Genomic DNA, 19,225 nt, shown 5'->3' on the forward strand with positions numbered 1-19,225 from the left:
GATGTCCTTCTCCCGGGACTGGTCCTTCCTGATAACATGTCCAAAGTACGTGAGATGAAGTCTCGCCATCCTCACTTCTAAGGAGCATTCTGACTGTACTTCTTCCAAGATAGATTCGTTTGTTCTTCTGGCAGTCCATGTATATTCAATATTCTTCGGCAACACCATAGTTCAAAGGCATCAATTCTTCGGTCTTCCTTATTCATTGTCTAGTTTTCCCACACGTATGAGGCGATTGAAAAATACTGTGGTTTGGGTCAGGCGCACCTTAGTCCTCAAAGTGACATCCCTGCTTTTTAACACTTTAAAGAGGTCTTTTGCAGCAGATTTGCTCAAAGCAATGTGTCATTTGATTTCTTGACTGCTGCTTCCGTAGGAGTTGATTGTGGATCCAAGTAAAATGAAATCCTTGACAATTTCAATCTTTCCTCCATTGATCACAGTGTTGCTTATTGGTCCAGTTGTGAGGATTTTTGTTTTCTTTATATTGAGGTGTAATTCATACTGAAGGCTATAGTCTTTGATCTTCATCAGATGAGGTTACATTTATAAAATACCCAGCACAGGGCCTAGCATATGGCAGACACTCAAAAAATATTACATCTCTTTTCCTTTCTGCTTCAGTGTACTGATAAATGGGTTTAGGCCTCATGGGGTATTTAACTCGCGTATATTGCAACAACTGGAAAATAGGAAACCAAGTAAATTCTTGGCCTTGTCTTTATTATTATCTTGCTATGGGAGTGTTAGTGAGGTGGACATCCCAAATACCTCTCTGCTCCCTGCAGTTTCTCTAACTCTATTTGGCATTTCAAGATGGACAGTCACAGTGTTCAAGAGGAAGTACACATATTTAATTGTATGATTAACATTTTATAGCAGCTTAGCTGGAAATTAAAGCAGAATTTACTTTACCCTGAGCCAAGATTTCCCAATGGCTATGGTGTCAGTTTCCCCAAGAGGATCCTAGAGGGCAGATATACTGTATTTTGTTTTCAGATACTCTTAAGAAGTGATCACTGTCTGTACCACCAGGACAGGTCAGGCCTGCTGAAAATGGACCTGAGGCTTATAGTTAGGTCAAGAGGCAAGGCCACCTCATAGACACAGCCAGAGGAGCAGCACCAGACAACACTAATCATTCAAATGGCTTTCCATGGGACCTTATTTAACCTCACTCCAGTGAGGAGCTGTCTGGAAGGAAAAGACTCTGTGCTTTCCAGAACGTTCTCCCATGAATAGATGGTGTCATTAGAGTTGAAGGAAGCCTACAAAGCAAAAATGTTTACAAGCAGAGAGCAAAGCAAAGGAAGGCTAGAAAACAGATTTCACAAGATTAGCTCCATAAATGGCAGTAAAACTGGATGTTATATTAAACCTAAAACCATTGGGGAATAGACTGTGTGCAGCGGGCCCAAAACATTCGTAAGAACCTGGGAACGATCCACTTCAAGACTGTTTTGCATCCCTTATTCTTTATGCTCAAGAGAAGAGTTTTTAATTCCTTATTTTTACTTTTTTTTTTTTTTCTGTTGGCAGTTATAACTGTTGATTTGTTTTCTTCAAAGGCTTTGGGCAACACTGCATGGGCACTGGGCAGTGAGTGCCAGGCTAGAGGGGGACCAGGATGATAAGAGTGATGTCATCTCCAGAAGGTGGTCCAGGGAACAGGGATGCTCAGCATATGTCATGTCCAGTCTGGAGAACTGCAGAGTCTTTGGATCAGTCCCCCAAGCCCCTATACTAGCCACTCAGCCCCATCAAAGTCATAGTATAAGACAGAGGGAGCTAAAAACATTTCATCCTATTCTATCCGGGCCTTCTTATGTACTCTAAGTTAGCCAAAGCCAGGACACTTGGCGGAAACATCAAGTAGTACAGGTATATGCACGTGTGTGTTTTGTGTTGGAGGACTGGTGTGTTAATGTGTGGTGTGAATGGATGTAACTTTCCTCTTCTTCTTAGACTCTAAGTGTTTTTCAAAGGGAGTACTCACCACCTGTACGCATTGCCACTGAGTCAATTTGGACTCATAGCAACCCTGTAGGAGAGAGTAGAAGTGCCCCATAGGGTTTCCAAGGCTGTAATCTTTATGGAAGCAGACTGCCACATCTTTCTCATGCGGAGCAGCTGGTGGGTTCGAACCGCCAACCTTTCTTTTAGTTCGCGGCTGAGCGCTTAACCGCTGCGCCACCAGGCATCCTCTCATCACCTGTAGGGAAAGCATTAGGCCATTTTGCTTTGTAAGAACTAATAAACGTGGGTTTCTAAGGAATGACTTGTGAATAATGTTGAGGAAGATAATTTCTATACCTCCCTTTTCATGTTTGAAAATAAGGTAATGTAGTACCTCAAAATTTCAAGTACAAGAACCGCTGTTGTTTTTAATACAACTTTATCAAAGCATTATATACCATAAAATTCACCTATTTTAAGTATACAAGTCATGATCTGAAAATGCTAAATCTACAGGTGACCATATTAGATAACCTTTGTTTAGCTCAGCACATATAAATTCTGTATTTTGTGTTCATGGAGAAAATAGCTTATTTTAGTTTTATTATTTATAATCCAGAAATTATGTGTTTATTCCACTCCCCCTCCTCTGGAGCCCAGAGGGCTGTCTGGCATAGTCCTCCATAAATTGTAAGCTATTATTAGATTATCACTGTAAAAAATCGTGGGTCAAGACAAAAAGCAAAACTCTCTGGGTTTCCAAACTAAAATAAGCCCCACTGGGATCTGCAAGGGAGCCCTGGTGGCACAGCAGTTAAAGTGCTCAGTTGCTGACTGAAAGTTCGGCCATTTGAACCCACCAGTGGCTCTCTGGGAGAAAGATGTGGTAGTCTGCTTCCTTAAAGATTTACAGCCTTCGAAACCCTATGGGGCAGTTTTACTCTGTCTTATAGGCACGCTACGAGTCAGAATTGACTCCATGGCAGTGGGTGGGGCGGGGGCCCTCAAACTGGCCCAGAGAGGACTAATTATACCTTTTCATTCCTGAGTTACAGTAGCAAAACAACAAATAACCACAAGTGTGCAAAGTGATTGTGCAAACGTCCTTCTCTGAAGGATTCTATGTATGATGATGCTTCAGATGACCAAACAATGGCAAACCAGAACCTCAAAGGTAACTCACCTGTCAGACTGGAGGGCTGCACCTCAGCTGCTTCCAAGGGGTGTTGGCACTCACCATAAAGCTGCAGTAGAAATTCTTCAAGATGCTGCCTGCACTTTACTCTGTGCTTCCAGAAGAGTTTTACATTTACGGAGAAAAGAGGTGAATCACATACAAGAACCTGACATCGGTAACCTCTGCTATATCAAGCATTCTTGTCCTGAAATTTAAGATTAAGCCCTACCTTCTACAGCTTCTAAGGAACCCCTGGGTGGTGCAAATGGTTAAGTGCTCAGCTACTAACCAAAAGATTGGTAGGTGGCACATCAGAAGAAAGGCCTGGCAATCTACTTCCAAAAAATCAGCCATTGAAAATCCTATGGAGCACAGTTCTACTCTGACACACATGGAGTCGCCATGAGTCAGAACTGACTTGAGGACAACTGGGTTGGTTTGGTTTTTGTTCTGCAGCTGCTACACATGAGTTGAGTCTATAGTGGAACTTTAGTAACAAATAATAGAATAAAAATCTGACAGCTGGTGCCAATTGCTAGCCAGAAAACCCAAGCTGCATCTCTGAGGCTGTGCAGCATTCTTGATCATCAAATATCCAGCAGCCTTCCCTCTACACTACTCATTATGGTGATTAAGAAAAAAGAGACCAATATCATTTTCTTAAAAATTACAATAAAAGAAGTGAACGAGGCGCAGCTTTCGGAGCCATTCTGCATTCCTTCTCATTTTCTCATTCTACGAATATTCAGTGAGCACCTATTATGTGCCAGGTACTGTTTTACATGATGGACATAGACAGATAAATCAGATAGTGGTAATGTCTAGTCTCTTGAAGTTTACACTGCAGTGGGAGAGGACCGTACTTAACAAAATCTACAGTACAATTTCAGATAGCAATAAGGATGAACGTTGTGGAGAAGAGAATTAACAGGATTGTGGGATTATGGAATAGAGAGTGTGTATGTGTGTGCAGGGAGGGGGAAATATCTTAATAGGGCAGTTTAACTCCTCACACCACTAAACTTTGGCAAGTTACCTAATCACTCAAACCTCTGCTTCTCCACCTACAGACTTATCCAGGCAGGTCTAGCCTTAGACCTTGTGAAAAAACATTCTGCTTGCCTCCCTCCTCCCAGTTGTTAGTTTTCCTTCTCCCTCTGGCAGCTGGTACTCTCATAGCCCCCCTACCACATCTGTTCTCACCATACGGTACCCTTGCCCTAGATTTTTATCCCCAAATTTCCCCTCCTATCCCCCCAGTCTAAATACACCTTGGGGTACCCAACAATGATTCACACTAAGGCATTAATGATTAATGATGGTTTCACAAGGGCAGAGCATTTGCATTTAAAAAGTATATTCCTATAATTTATAGCTTTAATACTGTGCTACCACAGCCCTAGGAGTTAGATAAGAAAGGCATGTTATTATGAGATCAAGAGCATGCAATAATATCTGGCAAGAATAGGGTTTGATGAAGGATCCTTAAACAAGAAGGCAGCTTGAGGACCTGGGCAGCAGGAGTCACAAGGCACGGCTCTGATCCTGCCTCCTCCAGCGCTCTTGTTCTACCTGTTCTACCTGAAGCTTCAGTTTCCTTGCTGGGAAAAATGGGGCTGATGGTGGCTGTCCTCGCCTATCCCCACCTCAAAATTGTTGGGAAGAAGCTAATAAGATAGCATCTATGGAATCGCTCTGGAAATTATAAGACGTTGTGAAAATAAGAGATATTTGTCAACAGATATTTATTAAGCATCTACTGTAGGCCTGGACGAAGCCCTGGTGGTGCAGTGGTTAAAGAGCTCGGTCAAAGTTCAAACCCACCAGCTGCAGAAGAGAGATGTGGCAGCCTGTTTCCATAAAGATTTATGGCCTTGGAAGCCCTATAGGGCGGTTCTACTGTGTCCTATAAAGACGCCATGAGTCAGAATCAACTTGAGGGCAATGGGTTTGGTTTTTTGGGTTTATAAGCCTGGAGCTATGCTAGGTGCCTGGAATAGACGTGGAGAATATTTTGCATTAGAGTGCCGACTCATTGCACATTTGGAGCAGCTTGGGTAGGACTCTAGCCATATTTTCTGGTCTTTGCATTACAAATTACACATCTAGCAAGAGCCCAAGTACAAATGACGAAAGACTTGGGTATTATATTCCCTTCCTAGACATCTCAAAGGCATACATCTCTTAACAATCTTTTAAAAAGTATTTGTCAGATTAAGTGAATATAAAGCAATTTGGTGGGTTGGAGTAAATAAAACATACTGTTGGTAAACAAAATACAATGTAGCTACCACAAAATACAAAATTAAGCGAGAGGGTTTTGGACCTGCTCATCAGTCCATTATGGCTTGATGGGAGTGGTTAGAATATCACCAAGACTCAGACACGTCCTCCTTTCACGGCTGGTCCTGGGCAAACTTAAGCAGATGGAGTTCATTTTTTGGATTCTGTTCCACTTTGGTGCCTGTCTTGGGCATCTTCCTGCCCCAGGACTCCAGGCCAGCCCCTGAGATCTCCTCTTCATCTCTTCCACTTCCGTGGTCCTCACCATCCATACCCTTTGAAATGTCTGCTCTGTATGTAGCGCCACAAGGATCCCCTCCCTGTAAGCATCCATCTAGCCCAGCCATGAATGTTGACACACCTGGAAAGACTAGAAGAAAAGGCTGAAATTCTACCCTCCCTGCCTTCCCAGAAAGACCCTCTTATTTAGATGAGACTGTTTGTTAAAATGTATATTTATTAGTCTTTTTTTATTGGTATAAAAAATATAGTTAACACAACATTTGACAATTCAGCATTTGTCACGTGTACAAGTCAATGAAACCAACTGCATCAGTCATGTTGTGCAACCTTCACTAATATCCATTGCCATATTTTCCATCCCCATAAACAAAAACTTAATGCTAGCTGGACAAAGATTTCCCTGTTTCCCCTTCGTTCCTGCCCCTGGTGACCACTGTTAAACTCTGGTCTCTCTATATTTGCCTATTTTAAGTGTTTCATACTAGGGAAATCATATTAACTTTGCCCTTTTGTGATTGTCTAATCTCAGCATAGTGTTTTCAAGGTTCATCCATGTTGTTGCAGGTATCAGGACCCCATGTCTCTTTATGGCAGAGTAATAGAGTAGTATTTTAATTACCCAAGTAATAAATAGTACATGCTTTTGTAATAGAACAGGAAATATGAAGAAGCAAACAATGAAAAAGAAAGCATGTCATCCCCCCACCCATTTGCATTCTTGTATCTATCTTTCAAACTTTAAAACCCTGGGACATTTAAATAAATGGCATATAAATGTGTATACAAATATCTATTATGTCTTTATCCACACTTATTTCTGGAGACTCATACTAGACCTAGTTAAGTAGCCTGGTTTCTCGTTTGGCAGTGTGTCATGAATATTTTGTTGTTGTTGTTAGTTGCTATCCTTTTACATTCATTGTAACAGCTGCATAATATTATTTTATATGAAGTTGTGACTTATTTTATCCAAAGTGATGGACAATTCAATTGTTTCTAGTTTTTCTATAACATAAAAACTCTGCAATAACTATTCCCATACATAAAATTTACACTTGTAAAATTATTCCTAAGGTAAATCCTTAGAAGTAGAATTGCTGGGCTAAATGGTTTTTTGATTTTTTAAGACTTTTGATAGACATACATGCCTTTTTACACCATATGATTAATCCGTAGGAATGAGCTAAGGGGGAAATTTTCACACCAATTCACGGCAAGGTAGGAACAGAGATTACCAGAACTTCTCCAACCCCTCAAGTCTCACCTGTCCTGTTTCTTCCACCTGTGGGTTAGGCCATGCCTCCTCCAGTGCTGGGCTGAAGTTGTATAAGGTGATCTTTCCTGCTTAAAGAGTCTCCTCCATTTGCCTACTTTAATGGTGTTCAGCCTAGAAAACCCTATGAGGCAGTTCTGCTTTGTCACATGGGGTCACCATGAGTTAGAATCAACTCAGCGGCACCCAACAACGACACTGGCATCATGCTTTCCTGAACTTATAATGTGCAAAAGAACTCCTTCAAAAAGAGAATGTATGTGTAGAATGAATAACTCAGTAAATATCTGTAAGGCAAAGACACATGTTGGGTGTCTTCATTGTAACATCTAGCTCCATAGACTTAGAATCACACCATGATTGTCCAGCTGAGGGGAAAGATCCTCCATAGTCCATGACAGCTACCTGGAGGGGAGAGTGACAGTTTCTGATTTCTTAATTTCTTATCCAAGTTACAGTACAGTTTTTCTGTGACATCCTTCTTAGCTAGCTCTATCTTTAGGGAGACCTAGATACCTCTGGCTTTACCAACTCTAAAGGAGGATTGAGAAGTGGAATGAAGAGGATTTGCAGAGAGTCATATAGGAGATGGATGTTCCAGAAATACAACAAAACTCAGAAGAAAGAACCAGGCTTCAAAAGCAAGGAGGGTGAAGAGAAAGACAGATTACTGGGAAGGAAAAGGAATTGAGTTGGAGGACTCGGTTTTGTTTAGGGGCAGACCTAGATTGTTGTCTAGATAAGAAGTGAGTTTCAATTTCATCTACACAGTGACAAAGCAGCAGGCTTGGAAAAATGACAATCCAGCTATTTGTTTTAGCCCCAAATCTACCCGTCCTTTTTCCCTTTTCATAACTAACAGAATGTTGTTTGACTAAATCTTGCCTAATTTTTTTGCCCTCATGGGCTTAGTATTATTAAAATAAGTGTTTATTATAAAAGTAACAGAATCATAGCTTAAAATGGAAAATATCAAAAATTTGATGTTATTTTAGAAGTAAATTCATTCAAACACACTTTTATATAACACAGTGTAAACGTAATGCCAGGAGAAGCCAGGAACTTATGGAAGGAAAAAAAAAAACTTGATCAACCAATGATCTCTTTTATTCATTTAAAACCATGAAGGGTCTTCCATGAAAACACTCTGACCCAGCTGAGCCTCTTCTTAATCTGTTTCTAATCCACACCATTACAATATTTTGCTAAAAGAGTCAGGCTGATGTTTCTAGATAGAACAGTTTTACTCATTTTCATACAAATGATCTGCTGTTTTAACATCATGTAGGTGAAGTCAGAGTTGAACATGATGAAGCTTCTTAATATTTTCTTTGAATCCTTTGTCCATTTTCAAATGTAAGATGTGTCAGTTTTTAAGTCCTTGTTCACACCACCGTCGACTTGTTCACAAGGCCACTGTTAACATCACATGGACTTGTGATAAATAACATTATTTCTAGCTGGAAACAGAGTTTTTGGTCTAGATCCTAACTTCACTTCTTACTGACTATATGACTTTGGGAAAATTGCTTATACTCTGGATTCAGTGGTCCCATCTATAAAATGGGTATAATTACAGCTCCTACCCCATAGAGTTGTTTTGTAGATTAATGAGAATCCATACATAGTGTAGTAAGCCTCAATAAATGTTAACTATTGTCATCTTTATCCTCCCCACCATATCTGGGCATTAAGGACAGAGCCACATTCTCCCACAATCCTATATAAGGCCTATGGACCCTAACTCACCTAGCTGAAGGAAACTTTTAACAAAAGATTCCAATACCATCAACATATCCTTTGTTATCACTGGACCAAAGAATTCTGAATAATGATAATAGGTAACATTTATTGAGTACCTACTAATTTCTTATTATTTCTTTCGATCATCATACCTGCCATACAAAATGGGTACATTTAGTTTCCCTATTTTACAGATGAGGTATCAGAGGGCCCGGTGCAGGCAAATGGGACTAGAACCAGATCTTACTCCAAAGCTTAGACTCTTTACTACTGTAACAGGATGCATTAGATAGCCACAGTCAGGAGGACAGGCATTCTTCATTAACAACAGAGGTTACCCACAGAGTAACAAAGACCTTGGTAGCCAAATTCGCCTCTCACATTAACTTCAGCTTACTTATTAGTATCTCCATAACAAGCAGGACCATTAATTAACCTGAACAAGCTGAGAACTGCAGAGCCCACCCAGTTCCCTTTCACCAGACCAGTTTTGACCAGAACCAGGAAACTTCCCTCAAGTCAGCCAACTTGTACAACTTAACCTGATTAGGCACATACTGGAATTTCCACCACTGTAATTTGCATGAGGCTTTTTTTTATTTTTGGAAGAAGCAGGATTCCCAAAGCGAAGATTGCAAACCCTGCCTGAGCAGTGAGCACCCATAATCTGGTAAACCTCAGAACCACGTTAATCCCAGGTCTCAAGAGACACCATGGCCACAGTACTGGGCTGAGGTGGGGGAAGTGAGTGGCCAGGCAATTGAATAGAATAATCCCCATCTCAGATAAATGGCCAGAGTTCATTGAAAGCTCAGAATGTTCTTATTGACATCAGTCAAGAATTTAAACCAGGAATTTTAGCAAACCTCATGAAACCAGAGGGTCTAAACAAAGAAGGGAACCTTAGATTGTGTCTTGGGTGTTTGTGAACGGTGCACTGAAAAATAATCCCATTCTTTATATGTTTAAGAGTGGAGTATTGTCGTTTTTCTTTGATAACATGTCTCAAACTACAGTTTGGAAAACAGATCAAATAGCATTGTTGGTTTGTGCTAATTCTCTTCTGTGCCATGTGTTCCCTGAAAAATAAACCCCTATTATTTTTCCATTTTAATTAGAATTAATCTTTTTCTTTCAACTTAGAATATAGCAGGATTTCAAATACATAATAGGAAAAATAAGCCTTTGGGGTGTCTCTGCAAAGGACAAACATTCAAGTTAACATATCAAAATGAAAAATATTAATTTGCTATTTGATAAGAAAAACAGTTGCTGTTTGTTGATCTACATGTCAGAGCCACTGCATGCATTACCCCAATTAATCCAGGGGAGGCGCCATTTTACTTATTACATGGTTGAAAAAACTACGGCTCTGAGAGGTTAATTAATGATCTCAACCTGGTTGAGGGGCTTTCAAAAATACTGATGCTCAGGCCACATCCCAGAGCATTAACCAGAAACTCAGAATAGGGCCAGGATGTTGGTGATGCTGATTTGCAGCTGGGGATAAAAATGTCTAGCAGCAGGTGTTCTAACCCTGCCCACGTGGGTCCGCTTAAGCTTTTTTCTCACCTCTGTTTTCTTTTCTTCCAAAAATAGGACACATCACTGTCTCTGTTTCTTTTTCACTCTCTTCAGGGACAACTTTCAGGGGCTGAAGTTTTGTTTGGCTTAAATGGTTTTCCCTTTTCCTGTTTTTATGCCTCCTCTCCTAACTGATCATTAATCATACTAACATCTGTAATTCCCTGATCTTTTGAACTTCATCTGGAAGCCAAATACGGGCTATTATTGTAGCAGGGAAGTGGATGGGTGTATGTGAGTGAGGGAGTCTGGTTTTTGTATTTTCATAGGTAAATAAATATCAAAACATCACTAGTAAGACAAACTGAAAAAGAATTGATGCCTTTGAATTACGGTGTTGACAAAGAATGTTGACTACACCGCGGACTGCCAGACGAACGAACAAATCTGTCTTGGAAGAAGTATAGCCTGGATGCTACTTAGAAGGGAGGATGGTGAGACTTCCTCTCACGTACTTTGGACATGCTATCGGAAGGGACCAGTCCCTGGAGAAGGACATCATACTTGGTAAAGGAGAGGGTCATTGAAAAAGAGGAAGACCCTCAACGAGATGGATTGACCCAGTGGCTGCAACAATGGGCTCAAACATAGCAACGATTATGAGGATGTCACAGAACCGGGCACCATTTCATTCTGTTGTCATAGGGACGCTATGAGTCGGAGCTGACCAAACAGCCCCTAACAACAAGACTAAGACAGAACCTTGTTTACGGTCCTCAGTGACAGCAGAAAGATTGGCCCTAAAATAAGCAGTATTTCTGTTTGAATTCTAAGTGCCTGACAGAAGAGCACAGAGAATGGAGGAAAGAATAGAGAGCGAGGGATATATGCGTTATTTTAAGCAGACTCATGATTTACAGCCACTAGCAAGAGACTAGGTCCTGGAGCCAGAAGATCTCTAGTATCTTTTTAGAGCTTAAGTTCTATGAAATTTTCAAAATAAAACAAGAATCTCTTTGATCTTTAAGAGTAATTTTACGTTCTATCGCGTTTTCAAATGAACATCCAAGTGCTGCTGAGTTGACTCTGACTCATGGCGACCCACGTGTGTCAGAGTAGAACTGTGCTCTATCGGGTTTTCGTGGCTGCGACCTTTCGGAAGCAGATGTCAGATATTTCTCCCACGGTGCCTCTGGGTGGACTCAAACTGCCAACCTTTCAGTTAGCAGCGGAGCATGTTAACCATTTGCACGACCCAGAGACTCCATCTTGGCATACGTGAAATGAATAGGGTTGTAAAGTCTTTAAAGGGTGTTATAATTCCCCAAAAGTTGAAAATCATTAACATAAATAAAATTCCTTACAACTATAGATTCTCCTGGGATCAGGCTTGATTGTATTATAAAAATACCTAGTAAGACTGTGCACTCATTGTCGGACCACATTCTGAGTGCTGTTTATATTGATCCAGCTCCTTCAAAACCCTATGAAGTTGGCAGGCTTCTGACTTACTGAAGGAACCAGGAGTCAACTGATTTAAGTAAATTGCCCCCCTCCCTTGGCCTTTGAGGTTAGGCTTTCTGGAACAGGGGTTAAAAAAAAAGCGTAGCATAACTTGAGAGCTGTGGAAAGATAACATCAAGCAGCACCAGCCCCTCCACCAAACCCACCCAAGTTTTATGAGCAAAGAAACACTATATCTGAGGGCATCGGTTTGTAAGAGGAATCAATAGCTCCTTACTCTTCTCCAGTTAGCTGGTTCCCTGAAACTCACCCCCTCCATTCTTCCCAGAAAAGCCCTCAAACATGGGCTCTATGAGCAACAGTCCCATCTCCATGCCTTCGAGCTACTTACTTGGTGTAAATATGACTGACCTGAGACACTTGTTAAAATGCAGACTCCTGCATCCCTTCCTCAGAGACTCTGTTATGTGTGTCTGGAGTGGACTCCAAATATTCATTTTTTAACAAGTTCTCTAGTTAATTTCTGAAGCCAGTGGTGTGCAAACGTTAACATGAGACACAACCTTTGAAACATAGTCAGCTCTGCCACCATTTATACCATGGCTTCATTTCTACAAATGGTTAACTAGTCAAAGTGATTTGAAGTATTGCCAACATTTCTCATCAATTCTTAAGATGTAAATGACTCTGTGCTGTGTGGTTTAATGCCATAAATATTGCCACGGTTTGATCGATGGCAATATCTTCAGATCTTGAGATCATTCTTCTTAGGTTCTTTGAATATTTCATTGAGGTCATGTATTCTTTAAAGTGAGATGATCGGTATAATTAGTTCATTCTTATGAGGAAGGATGGTCGTGTACAAACTCCTGTTGTTGTTGTTGTTAGGTGCTGCCGAGTCGGGTCCGACTCATAGCGACCCCATGTGTAACAGAACGAAACACTGCCCGGTCCTGCACCATCCTCACAATCATTGCTATGTTTGAGTCCGTCGTTGCAGCCACCATGTCAATGAATCTCATTGAGGGTCTTCCTCTTTTTCAATGACCCTCTACTTTACCAAGTACGATGTCCTTCTCCAGGGACTGATCCCTCCTGATAGCATGTCAAAAGTATGTGAGATTGTGTCTCACCATCCTTGCTTCTAAGGAGCATTCTGGCCATCCTTCCAAGACAGATTTGTTCATTCTTTTGACAGTCCATGGTATATTCAATATTCTTAGCCAACGCCATAATTCAAAGGTGTCAATTCTTCTTCAGTCTTCCTTCTTCATTGTCCAGCTTTCACATACATATGAGGCAATTGAAAACACCATGGCTTGGGTCAGGCATACCTTAGTCTTCAAGGTGACATCTTTGCTTTTGAGCACTTTAAAGAGGTCTTTTGCAACAGATTAGCCCTCACGCAATGCGTCGTTTGATTTCTTGACTGTTGTTTCCATGGGTGCTGATTGTGGATACAAGTAAAATGAAATCCTTGACAACTTCAGTGTATTCTCCTTTTATCATGATGTTGCTTATTGGTCCATTTGTGAGGATTTTGGTTTTCTTTGTGTTGAGGTGTAATCCATACTGAAGGCCATGGCCTTTGAGCTTCATCAGCAAATGCTTCAAGTCCTCTTCACTTTCAGCAAACAAAGTTGTTTCACCTGCATAACGCGGGTTGTTAATGAATTGTCCTCCAATCCTGATGCCCTGTTCTTCTTCATATAGTCCAGCTTCTCTGATTATTTGCTCAGCATACAGATTGAATAAGTGTGGTGAAAGGATACAATCCTGACGCACATCTTTCCTGACTTTAAACCATGCAGTATCCCCTTGTTCTGTTCCAGTGACTGCCTCTTGGTCTGTGTACAGGTTCCACATGAGCACAATTAAGTACAAACTCCTACAAACAGAAAATAACACCAAAATCACATACATCAGTTTGGTTTTTTGATGCATTCTGTGTACCACCCAGTCTAGCTAGAGAAAGTCTGAGAGATATTCTAGTCTAAATCTTTTTAGTTGAGGAAAATGGGACCCAAAAATGTGAAGTGACTTGCCCAAGAACATACAAATATTTAGAAGAGCCAAGAGGGCCTCCTTGATGAAGGTTCTCCCACTACCCCCTGTGAAGCTCTGCATACCTGGGCTTTCTTACATTGTCAGTACTTCCCAGGTGCTGGGGGACAGCAGGCCTGGCTCCAGTTAGAATCACTGTCAAGAGTCAGTCCTGTACACAAGTTACTTGCGAGCCTAACAAGCGCGGTAAGAGTCAGGAATGAGATAAATCACCTGGGATGAAACCCTGGCTCCAGATAACACACAAACCCTGTATCTGACCTGCAGAGCTGTGAAAACTACCCTTTTGACAGATGAGATGTTTGAGGCTTAGTCTACATGTAATTATAAGATTTGGGAAATCCAGGCAAAAAATAATTTCTGGAGAAAAGAAGAGGCTGATGGCCCATTTTTGCATATTGACCAGGTGGCTTGGCCAAAGTTGTAACCAGTGAACTCGAGGCAGGTCTGCAGAGAACAGTTATGTCCTGACTCTGATGTGTGGTCAGACTGCCTCCCAAACAAATCTTCCCTGTTGCTTATTTACAGTCATAGAGACCAAGGAGGCAGAACCAAATGTCTAAGACTCTACAACTAATCTAAATTTATTAGAATTCAGGGTGTGAGGTAAAAGTAAAAGTGCCCATTAGAAGCCTGGCCTGGGGTGTATGTATAGGGAAACATATATGTTATTGTGAATATGCCCTTAAAGTGTGTCAATCACACTGGAAATCTGATGTCTATGAGTTTGTATTTAATGGGCCAAGCTCTGAATATGATGACGCCCCCATGAGACCAAGGCAATAATTATTTCCTGGATTTTACTTTGGGGGATGGCATTTGCCTTGTTCTACAATAGCCAGGGTATGGTTTAGTGTTCCAGGACAGGCCTTGGCAGTGCCTGACATACAGTAAGTGATGTGTTCCTCTATGCACTCAGCAGCAAAGCAGTGGTAGAAGATAGTTTGGGAAGAATCCATCATTCTTCATTTGGAAAACAGCATTGTCTCTGTTGGAGCTAAGGTTAATGGGATGGATTTGCATGTGTTTCTACATTTTTTTCTTTTAATGTAGCTTTTGAATTGAAAATACACCAAAGGCCTGATGCATAGCCCAGGTAAATACAACCTGTGAGGCTCAAAGAGGCTCAAAGCATGTTTTATTTATGTGGCTAGCTAGTCACTTTGGCTGCTTATTTTTAGGGAGTCCAGAGAGAAGCATTTGAAGGTGGGAACTGATTATTCCAAGGCAGAGTTTCCATGTAATACTCACATTAAAAGGTTATTGAAAATGGCTTGGGGGAGAGGAAATTGCTGCAGACCCAGGTGTGGCCTGCCTTCAGGACAAAAGGACTGGTTTGAGTGTTCAGGGTCTCCTGAGGCCAGGAGTCTTTGATCTCCCCCCTCCCTCCTTTCATGGGCAGCGGCAGAGGTGCCAGCCAGAAGGTCCAGGGTTTCTGAGTGGAAATGGGCACCCAGCAGTCCAGTGTGCCATTCACCACGTGCCAGGGCAGATAAGCAGGTGTGTGCTGTGGACTAGCACCAGGTCACCTGTCCCTGCAGCATAGGGAGGGAGCACCCCACACCCAGGACTGCCCCATCTGTTCACCACCAGCTGGTGCCAGCAGCCATTTCAGCTCAGAATAACGTCTCTGGTGTTCTTCTGTGGCAGCTGGGCTGTAAGCTGCTTTCTCCTGCCTTGGACTCTTGTGTCTTTCCTTTCCTTGCTCAGCTGCCCATCTGTGAAAAAGAAAAGCAGAATGACTTCTTTTTTTTTGAGACTGCTACTGTAGCAGCTCCTAATAACTCTTAATAATGAAGTGCAAGAGACCATTAAGATTTGTTTTGCTTTGCTCTTAGTCACCAGCCTCCGTGATAGTCCTGGTTGGCCTATAATGTGTGACTGTGAATGCGCAAAGAAAGGGGGGAATTAACAAACTGCCTATACCTTCTTTGGAGTCACTGGGTGGTGCAAACAGTTAACGCACTTGGCTGCTAACCAAAAGGTTGGTGATTCGAGTTCACCCAGTGGTCCCTCCAAAGAAAGACGTGGCAAATAACTTTTTCATTCTTTTCTCTCACTGATAATGGGAAAGAGCTTCAGTGAGAACCTTTTTCAAAGTCTCCGAGTAAGAGGAACAGAGTAACCTGAGATGCAGTAAGAGGAAAGGAAGACTGTCACCTTGGGATGTGGTGTGGTGTGGCCTGGGCTCTGAAATCAAACAGACTGGTTTAAAAATCCTGCTTCTGCTGGCCAACATCCTATCCGAAAGGTTTAATATCCTCACAATGTCAGAGTTTCCCAAATTGTAAAAGAGGGATCATACTAGGTACTTCATAAGGCTGGTGAGAGGACTGAATGAGAATATACACCGTAACACGGGCAGCACGGTGCCTGGCATGGAGGAAGCAGTGTTTGCCTTAGTTTCTTTAATTATAAAACAGTAATTAAAACCTGCTTTCCTTCACGGACAGAGGTCAGAATCTATGAAATGGGCCCTCAGGGGTGATCACGCCCTTTCAGAAAGAATGTGATCCTGCAGAGGCCGTAGCTTCTGAGCAGCCTAAATAACCTCCTTACCCATTTGAAAGCTTCAAGAATCCACAGGCTGATGTGAACTTATATGCTTTATGTATTGTCCCCGTTGGAGATTACAGAGGAAGGATGGTAGCAGCAGGATAGCAACAGAGGGGAGAAACTAGTCCGGATGTCTGTCATACAAACTGATGGTTCAGAGCATGCCAGGGACTTCAGAAGGACCGGGGCAGATGACACAACGCCATGTAGTACTATAACTCCTGTCGTACCTGACTTTGCAGATCTGAGTTCAATTTGACAGTTATCAGCACCTGCTATAAATCTACCATGCAAGGTATTTTTCAAAGCTAGCTGAAAGGACTTTGATATCAGCAACCAGGCAATAATATAGACAAGAAATTGAGTATCTTGCCAGTTTTGTTTACATCCTTAGTAAAGGGAGCTATTTCAGCTTCAACTGGGACATTTCAACTGATGGATCCTGTTCTATTTACATGACCTTTCCAAAACAATAAAAAGAGAGTCTCTAATTTTGTGCCAGGAGGCATGGCAAGCATTTTACATATAATATTTCAACTTACCACAGCTCTCTGAAGTGGGTGTCACTATAGTCTTCCACAGATTAGGAAACTGAGGCTCAGAGAAGTTAAATAATCTGTCCAGGATCACACAGTCAATGGTAGAGGCAGAATTTAATACCCTGTGGTTGAAATGTAGGCTAAACCCCTGGGTTCTACTCAACAAGAATTGTGAGGCACTCTTATCCACCCCCTGTAGTGGACCATACCTTTCCTATCCTCAGAAGATAGGAAAAGATCCCTTCAGGATTATTGGTGCACACAGAGCTTTGAGGATTATCCTTGGTACCCCTGGCACAGTGCAGAGTAAGATGGCACAGTGTACAAACATTTGCCTTGAAGGCAGGAGGCCTGAGCTCAAGTCCCAACTTGACTTCTTCCTGGTTGGCAATGTTGCACCCATTATTTATCATCTCTAAGCCCGGTTTCTTCACCTGTACAGTTCCTTCACCTCATAGAGTTGTTGTCAAAATCAAACAAAGCCAAGTAGGTGGATCTGCTTTCCTATCCGTAAAGGTTTAGGCAAATCTCAGCTATTGTTACAGTTCAATTATTTTCAATTCCACTACTGTCTTGATCTTCAATCTTTGTAAATATCTCCTGTCACCTTAACTTTCTCACCTTTATAACTAGAGCTGATGATACAGCATCTTTTAGTAATACTCTCCAGCAGCTGTCCTCAAACTTAAATTGCCTAAGAATCCTTTGGGGATTTGTTAAAACAGATTCCTGGGGCCCAGTGATTATGACTCAGCAAGGCTAGGTAGAGCCTTCTAATATTCACTTATAGGAAGGATTCACCCCAGGGCATTGGTGGCTCAGGAGTAGATTTCTCCCACTCCGTGCAGAAGAGTCTTTCCCAGGCAATGCACCTCATGCGCCTCTGTCAGTGGAGGCTTGCATGTTGCTATGATGTCTTTAGTTCCATTGTGCATGAGTCAGGGGCTAACAACAACAAGGACCCCATGTAATTGTGATGTAGATGATCTGTGATCCCTCTTTGGAAAAATGCTACCCTGAAATTCCATATTATAAAGAACTGTGTTATCTGTGGGTAAAGAACTTGGCCAAGATCACGCAATTGGTCAGTAACACAGCCAGAGCCTAACTCTTGACTCCCGATATCTAGATCCTGTTCTTTTGATCACAAGACTTGGACTCAAAGGAACATCCAAACTGACTCCGGTTCACTGGGTTTACCCTGGGTTTGATTCTAGAGTAGTCTGAAGCTTCCAGCATTGCACAGATGCCTTTAGAGGGTTAACTGAGTGTCATTGCCTCTTTCTTCTTCCTCTGCAGACACATTCGCAAGCAAAGTCGCCGCCACCCAGGACCAGTATGCAGATGCATCCATAGGTAACGTCACCGGCAGTAATGCGGTGAATGTCTTCCTGGGAATCGGCGTGGCCTGGTCCATTGCTGCCATCTACCACGCGGCCAATGGGGAACAGTTCAAAGTGTCCCCTGGCACACTAGCTTTCTCTGTCACTCTCTTCACCATTTTTGCTTTCATCAACGTGGGGGTGCTGCTGTATCGGCGGAGGCCAGAAATCGGAGGTGAGCTGGGTGGGCCCCGGACTGCCAAGCTCCTCACATCCTGCCTCTTTGTGCTCCTGTGGCTCTTGTACATTTTCTTCTCCTCCCTGGAGGCCTACTGCCACATAAAAGGCTTCTAAAGGAACAATCAGATATAGTAAATTTATATATATATATACATATATATACATAAAGACTTATGTATAACGAACAGAGGAAACTGACATTTGTCATGTTCACTTACCTGCTGATGGAATCCAGCTTCAAGAGCATACTCTGTACTAGGGCTGAAGTAAGAAACCATCACCTCCCGTTCGCAGGGGCATCGTCACGTTGAACAAGGCACGGAGGCAGAGTCATCTTTGCAGCTCTGCCTAGAAGGGTTGTACTCTCTCCAGGCTGATCAAACGTTCAGGCTTTGATTTGTTCTCTAGTTTTTGCTTTTGTTTTTGGTGGGGTTGGGGAGGTGGTTGGTGTTCGGCTTTTGCTTTGTTTTATTTTGTTTTGTTTTGTGGGGAGGGTCAAGGTTTCTGCTTCTCTTTGTGGGAGGTGACAACCAATCCAAATGCAAACGGGTTTTTGGCAAAAAAAATGAAATCATTAAGATTCCCTTCTCCTCCTCCCGACTTTTGAAACATTATCTGGGGTTAAGAAAGGATCTGGGCATGGAGGAAGAAAAAAGTGTGTCTTTACTATGTTACCAAATTTCATGCTTGTCTCTGGAATTTGAGCAGAGGTGAATCTGCCTCCAGGAAGCAGCACAGGAGCTCAGATGGAGAAGTGATGGTTCTAGAAACAGTCTGATATTTAAAAATGTGGTGCCTGGAACTCTTGTTCAACAGGTACAGGGATCACGTGCCTAGATTC

The 19,225-nt window shown here is 42.0% G+C and overlaps 1 protein-coding gene across 12 annotated transcripts in view; it reads left to right on the forward strand.

Moving 5' to 3' along the window:
• SLC8A1 (solute carrier family 8 member A1) overlaps positions 1–18,751 on the forward strand; it is a 363,153-nt gene extending 344,402 nt beyond the window's left edge. For 9 of the 12 annotated variants that reach the window (XM_023735639.1, XM_004369525.2, XM_023735645.1 and 6 more), the window contains one exon: positions 18,122–18,600. In XM_023735639.1, coding sequence (XP_023591407.1) covers positions 18,122–18,498 — 377 coding nt within the window. In that variant the 3' untranslated portion in view covers positions 18,499–18,600. Of the gene's footprint in view, positions 1–18,121 lie in introns of all 12 variants that reach the window. The other 3 variants (XM_004369524.1, XM_004369528.1, XM_004369523.3) reach the window with 2 other exon arrangements.
• The last annotated feature ends 474 nt before the right edge of the window (positions 18,752–19,225 follow it).

The sequence above is a fragment of the Trichechus manatus genome, unplaced genomic scaffold (assembly GCF_000243295.1).
Source record: "Trichechus manatus latirostris isolate Lorelei unplaced genomic scaffold, TriManLat1.0 scaffold00005, whole genome shotgun sequence".
Taxonomy (NCBI): Eukaryota; Metazoa; Chordata; class Mammalia; order Sirenia; family Trichechidae; genus Trichechus; species Trichechus manatus.